Source organism: Camellia sinensis, chromosome 7 (genome assembly GCF_055761805.1).
Source record: "Camellia sinensis isolate YWXY chromosome 7, ASM5576180v1, whole genome shotgun sequence".
Lineage (NCBI taxonomy): Eukaryota > Viridiplantae > Streptophyta > Magnoliopsida > Ericales > Theaceae > Camellia > Camellia sinensis.
This window is the reverse complement of record NC_138967.1, coordinates 63,303,633-63,310,073: the sequence shown is the minus strand read 5'-3', so window position 1 is coordinate 63,310,073 and position 6,441 is coordinate 63,303,633. Positions and strand designations below refer to the sequence as shown.

The window sequence follows — 6,441 nt, the reverse complement described above, 5'->3', positions numbered from 1 at the left end:
CCCTCTTCCCAGACGGACCCTAAGTTCAGTGCTCATCGCACCATGTATTAGGCCTAGTTTGGGAAGACTAAATAAGTGTACTTTTTGATTTTTTATGAAATATGGGTTGGGTTTGAAGTGATGTGTTAGAGAGGTGATGTGACTTAAATAAGATGATGTGACTTAAATAGTATAGTGACTTTTTAACTTTTTATCTTTTTTCAATCATGCCAAACTTGACCTTATAATAAGTTCAGTGCTCATCACACCATCTCTTTATAATAAGTTCAGTCCTAATTAATTAAAAAAATAATTAGGACAGACACCCATGTATTTGTCCGGAGCAGGAGCAGCATATGCTCCTTTCCTTACTTTCTTTATAATAAGTTCAGTGCTCATCACACCATCTCCATACTACTGCACCTGTCTTTGACTAATACATCTAGAGAGAGAAGCAAGAGAGAGAGAGAGAGAGAGAGAAATGGCGAAAGTAGGGAGAATGAAGCTGGGATCACAAGGTCTAGAGGTGTCCAAACAGGGACTGGGGTGCATGGGGATGTCAGCCTTCTACGGGCCTCCAAAGCCCGAAGAAGACATGATCAAACTCATCCACCACTCCATCAACTCCGGCGTCACTTTCCTTGACACCTCCGACGTCTACGGCCCTCACACCAACGAAATCCTCCTCGGCAAGGTCGCCCCTATTATTAATTCAATTTCCTACTCTTTGATTTCTATTCATAACAAATGGTGGAGTTGATCTTGATCTTGATTTTGATTTTGATTTTGATTTTGATTTTGATGAGCAGGCACTCAAGGGAGGGATGAGAGACAAAGTTGAATTGGCTTCGAAATTCGGGAGCCACTTTGCTGACGGAAAGACAGAGATTCGAGGTGATCCGGGATACGTACGGGCAGCATGTGAGGCGAGCTTGAAGAGGCTGGACATGGATTGTATCGATCTCTATTACCAGCATCGGATTGACACCCGCGTCCCCATTGAAATCACGGTTCAACCCCCTTCTCTCTCTCTCTTTTTATAATTTGAATATTTTGTTTTGGTTTGAATTTTTTGGATTCAATTTTTTGAAAATTAATTTTTTTAATTCTTTATAAATTTTTTATTTTTTATTTTTAGTGAATATTTTTAAAATTTTAAGTAATTTTTTTAGATGTATCTAAAAATTAAAATATTTGTAAAAAAATATTTTAAAAATCAATAAATATATAAAAATATAAAAAATGTACTGAATTTTGATATTTTTGATATTTAATGAATTTTGTAAAGATTTTTTTTTATAAATATTATATTTTTTAATGCTGTGTTTGGTTGGAAAATTTGGGAAGGGATTTGGAAAGGAAAGGGAAAAGGTGTGAAACTATGTGAAATATAAACATGTTTTATTCACATTTCACCTATCTTTTCCATTTTCCTTTCTAAATCCCTCTCCAAATCTCCCAACCAAACACAGCATAAGTGTTTCTATATTAGGTGTATTTAAAAATTAAAAAAAATTCCTTAGAATATTTAAAAAAAATCAGTGAAAACTAAAAAATATGAAAAATAAAAAATTTTAATTTTGAAAAAATGAATTTGGAAAATTCAAACTAGACAAGCTGATAATTTTATATTAAGTGTCAGGGCTGAGCCAAAAAAAAAAAAAAAACTCAAAAAACTCACATACAGGTCCGATGCAAGCTTTAGGTTTTCTTGATTCGGTCCTCATTTTTAAAATAAACAAAATTGTATTTCACAATTCGTTTGACGGTTTTATATTTACGAATCCGATTAGAACCGAACTAAATCGTTTAAAAATATATAAAAAAATTTATTCAAGTAACTCATTATTATCAAACATATATATATATATATATATGTATATATATAGGGGTGTGTAGTGCGGTTCAGGTGGTTTGAGAATAAAATCATAAATCAAATGGCGAATTAACAAATTAGTAGATTGACAAGTTACGGTTTGAGCGATTTTGGACGAATTGATAGATTAAAGAATATTCTAATCAATTATCAAGCTTTTGTATAATATATAACACTAATTTGCATAATATTTTTTATATATATAACCCAAACTAATTTTACATAATATTTTTCATATATATAACTCCTAATTTGTAATAAATTTCACATATTAAATTTCTTTTACACTCATTTTTATTTTAATATTTCATTATAGGTTAAAAATATAAATATGTATTAACTATAGCGGAACAGAATTGTTTTGAAAGCAGTTTATAAATTTTAAAATTTAAACCGCGGTTAGCGGATAGAACGGTACTGATTAACGTAGTGCAGTTTTAACAGATTAGGCGGCATTTTGTACAGGTCTATATATATATAATTTGTAATCTTTTACTTTTGTAATCATGTTTTTTTATAGTGGTATAACTAGTTTTATAAGTCATAGGTTGTGAATAATATTTTGTGAAGGGAAACACTATGGTACATCCTGTGTATCATATGCATAGTTTTAAACTTTACGAGTCATAATTAAAAAAAATATCATAATTAAACATAATATGGAGTATAACTAAAGATCTCATGAGTTATAATTAAAATAATATCATAACTTAAGAAAAAAATTAGTTGTAACTAAAGAAGAAAATGACATAACTAGTGTACATATGATACAACTCTTCCACAGGTGTGTATATTACAATTTTCCTTTTGTGAATGATGATAAAGTTTTTAAAAATCGTAGTTTTAAATTGAACCAAACCAAACCACGGTTTAATTGCTCGGTCTCTTTTGTTTGTAAGATTTTCATAATTTAGTTTGGTTCCAAATTTCACAAAATTGGGTTTTTGGCATATGGTTGTTTTGGCTAAAATAATCAAAAAGTCAAAATACCCAATCACATCTCTCTAAGATTTATATGTTTTTTCGTAAAAAGTAAAAAAACAACTAAAAATAGTCAATTTCTAAACAAGCTCAATAGTTCAGTTTGGTTTACTCCTAAACTGAACCAATCCAAATTATGGTCATCCCTAGTGTCTCTCATGAAGTGTGTATGTTGAAACAATCGACAGTAATTTGGACAGAAGAACCAAATTAAAACTAAATTAAATCAAAGTAAAATTTGAGTCAAACTATAGCAGTAAAAAGTGTAATTTACCCAAGTTAATAATATATATTGATACACTTTAGTTTGTGTTTGTTTTAGTATTATGTTATAGTTTACATTTCCAATTGAGAGCTAGGTATTCTCTCAGTCAATGTTGTCTAGTTTGCCTTTCTACCATAGTATTTTGCCAGCCTTTTGGTGATGATGATGATGTCAAATTTTTAAATATATGACATTCTTCCCCATTTTTTGTTGTCGGGTGTTCCTACTTCAGCTCTTCACTTTTAGTTACTAGCATTTGTGTTTCTTCAATGAATTCTATGCCCAATTGCCATCCATAGTCATCGATCAGTATAAATTGCTTCAATTGACATGACAAGATTTGCAGTTCCACTTGCATGATAAAGTTTATATCGTACCTTCGGTTGTGCCAAATTTGCCTCATGAATTGATCCATCTTAAATTAATTAATTCCATTTTGTTTTTTCAATTTGTAAATGAGATAGTCAAAATTTGTGTAGCTGTTCAACGGAATAACATTGAATCTTTCAAATCTATTTTTAAATTATTATATATTCTAATAGAAATGACTGAATTTAAATACTCATAAAGAGAGTAGGGCTTTGTCAACTTGTGGTGTTACATGTTTTCAGCCAAACAAATCTAATTATCTAACTTTTGTAGATATTCAAATTATATTCTGGGGCCAAATTCACATTATTGGGATGACCAAGCAAGCCCTTGCTGATTTATCTAGTTTTCTTAAACCCATTTGGGTTTGTTCTATATTTTACTTGGGGAGATGACATCAAATAAAATCCATTGGAGAACTGGATTTATGTAGCTCATTCCAAGTAATTAGGACAGGCTTGAGTTGAGTTCTGGCTCAACTCACCACCATGGTGCAATTTTTTAAAACAGTTGGAATCAATTAAGCCAATAAAAAAGTAAAATCGCCCGTGTTTGGGGATCAATTACCCATGAAGGCAAACCATACTCTTTGGATTACAATCAATGTGCACTCTTCTTAAGTTAAGCATGCATCCAAATTGTTTGATCATATACCTACATTATGCTGTGGTAGAGTAGCATGATAATCTTGTTTCTACTTCCCTTCCTCTTTACATATACATGTTTCTGCACGTCTCCAAAATGATTTACTTGCTTTTTTCTTTGATTCTTTTTTTTGTGACCCATCTTTTCACCAGATGGGAGAACTCAAGAAACTGGTTGAAGAGGGTAAAATAAAGTACATTGGTCTATCTGAGGCCTCTCCCTCAACAATCAGAAGAGCTCATGCTATTCATCCAATTACAGCAATACAATTGGAATGGTCTTTATGGACAAGAGATGTGGAGGAAGAAATAGTTCCTACTTGCAGGTGAGGCATCTATTCTGCTGAATGACATTTTAGGGAATAACATGAAATCCAAATTGCTAATTTGAAATCCGTTGTGATAATTCAGAGAACTTGGCATTGGGATTGTTGCATACAGTCCTTTAGGAAGAGGATTTTTATCATCAGGACCCAAGCTTATTGAGAATTTTGCAAATGAAGACTTCCGAAAGGTTTGTGCAATGTTAATGTCATCATAACATTGTTGTGAATAGTCGTGACTTTCTCTCGTTGTGCAAACTGTAGAAAAGTAATTGATCTTATAAGCTGATAAAATGCACCATGTTTTATAAAAATGAGGAGCACTTGTTAGTGAAAGTTTCGTATATAAAACTTATTAAAGTCCTTTTATACTGAAATTGTAATTTTATAGCCAGTCAGTTGTATGTTTTCTGCTTCTTTGGGCATAAATTACTTTTGTGCTTCTTGGATTTTGCATTAAACCACATTCCAGTGAACTTTGCCAACAAGTGTAACTATTCAATGAAAAACTTTTCACTTTTATCTTTTGGCACAATTTTTTTTTATTGTGGATGTAGTTACGTTTATTTCATCCTTCAAACTCTTAATCCATTGGGAAAACAGGCATTGTGTTGGGTTGTGATGCAACTTCAGAGCTTGTTTTACGTGGTCAATCTCTGTATGGTGGATTCACAGTTCTGATGCTGAATCATGTATTATTTTTTTAATTTTTTGCAGCATCTACCAAGGTTCCAGCCGGAGAATGTGGAGCATAACAAAAACATGTTTGAGCGAGTTAATGAAATAGCAGAGAAGAAGGGGTGCACCCCAGGGCAGCTAGCATTGGCATGGGTTCATCACCAAGGAAGTGACGTGTGTCCTATTCCCGGCACCACCAAGATTGCAAACTTGGATCAGAACATTGGAGCTTTGTCAGTAAAACTGACACCGGAAGAAATGGCTGAACTTGAATCCATTGCATCAGCTGATGCAGTTAAGGGAGATAGGTATGGGGAGGGCCTGAGTACTTGGAAGAATTCAGACACCCCACCCTTGTCCTCATGGACATCTTAAGAAATACATCTTTCACTTGTGTTGGTTGTTCCTTTGGAGTTGTAAAAGAACTTGGTTTTGTGATCCTCTGTTTTTGGAGTGTGTGTAATCTGTATTTGGTTTTTATGTGAGACCATGTTGAGGGTGATGTGAGCAGGGAAGGGACCTTCATTTTGTCCATCACCATTGGAGCTATAAATAAAAGAGTTAAAATTTCTGTGGTTAATTTTATGGTTGGTTAAATTACACTTCTATTAACGTTCGAAGAAAATATATCAAGTCCACAAATTTTATGCTTCCTGAAAGTTTTAATTCAAATAACACATTTGTTCTATTTATTAGTTATTTGTTAGTTGTATGGATCGAGAAATGACCAAATGAATTATGGAAACAAGTCAAATAAATTAAATGTAGATTGTTGTGCGAAAAGTTCGTAAAAAATAAAATCATATTAAAATAGTTGATGGTTTTGAATATGGAATAGAAGAACTACATAAATTATGTAAATTCACGAGAGATAAATAATTGTAAGATATCAAGATTTATGTAATTCAACTTTAGCCTATATTCACATGTGAAGAGAAGAATTCACTATCGAGAGAGAATAGTTGCTCTTGAGAGCTACAAGGTGACAAAACAATCTCTCACAAAACTTATCATTCAAATACTTTCTTATGAAACTCAAAATCCTCTCTACTTCCAAGAGACAAGTTCTCACAAGGAGACATATAATAGATTTAGTTAAGCATAATTATAGATCCCAAAACAAAGAAGAAAGAGAGACAAGAACAAAATTTGAACCCTCTAAAACAAGATAAAATCTCACTAAATCAAGACTACAAAAAAGACCCCAAACAAAATAAGTAATTTTTGCCAACTCCAAACAAACTATGGTGAACATATACAGATCTTCCAGGCCAATAAATATAGATTTTTCAAAACTAGCGAATACAGATTTATGAAGGATCACCA

The 6,441-nt window shown here is 32.3% G+C and overlaps 1 protein-coding gene across 1 annotated transcript; it reads left to right on the top strand.

Annotated features, from left to right (window-relative positions):
- The first annotated feature begins 221 nt into the window (after positions 1 to 221).
- LOC114273604 (putative aldo-keto reductase 2) lies at positions 222 to 5,695 on the top strand. Its single transcript, XM_082881633.1, has 5 exons — positions 222 to 673; positions 789 to 989; positions 4,268 to 4,440; positions 4,526 to 4,628; positions 5,155 to 5,695. Exons 1-5 carry the CDS (start codon positions 461 to 463, stop codon positions 5,488 to 5,490), a joined length of 1,026 nt encoding a protein of 341 aa, XP_082737759.1. The 5' UTR covers positions 222 to 460; the 3' UTR covers positions 5,491 to 5,695.
- The last annotated feature ends 746 nt before the right edge of the window (positions 5,696 to 6,441 follow it).

What these genes read in the sequence shown, in the direction of transcription:
- LOC114273604 (XM_082881633.1), top strand. Translation starts at nt 461, where the DNA reads ATGGCGAAAGTAGGGAGAATGAAGCTGGGATCACAAGGTCTAGAGGTG. An exon ending in ACGAAATCCTCCTCGGCAAG is followed by an intron (nt 674 to 788) that starts GTCGCCCCTATT and finishes TTTGATGAGCAG; the next exon opens with GCACTCAAGGGAGGGATGAG. An exon ending in GCGTCCCCATTGAAATCACG is followed by an intron (nt 990 to 4,267) that starts GTTCAACCCCCT and finishes TCTTTTCACCAG; the next exon opens with ATGGGAGAACTCAAGAAACT.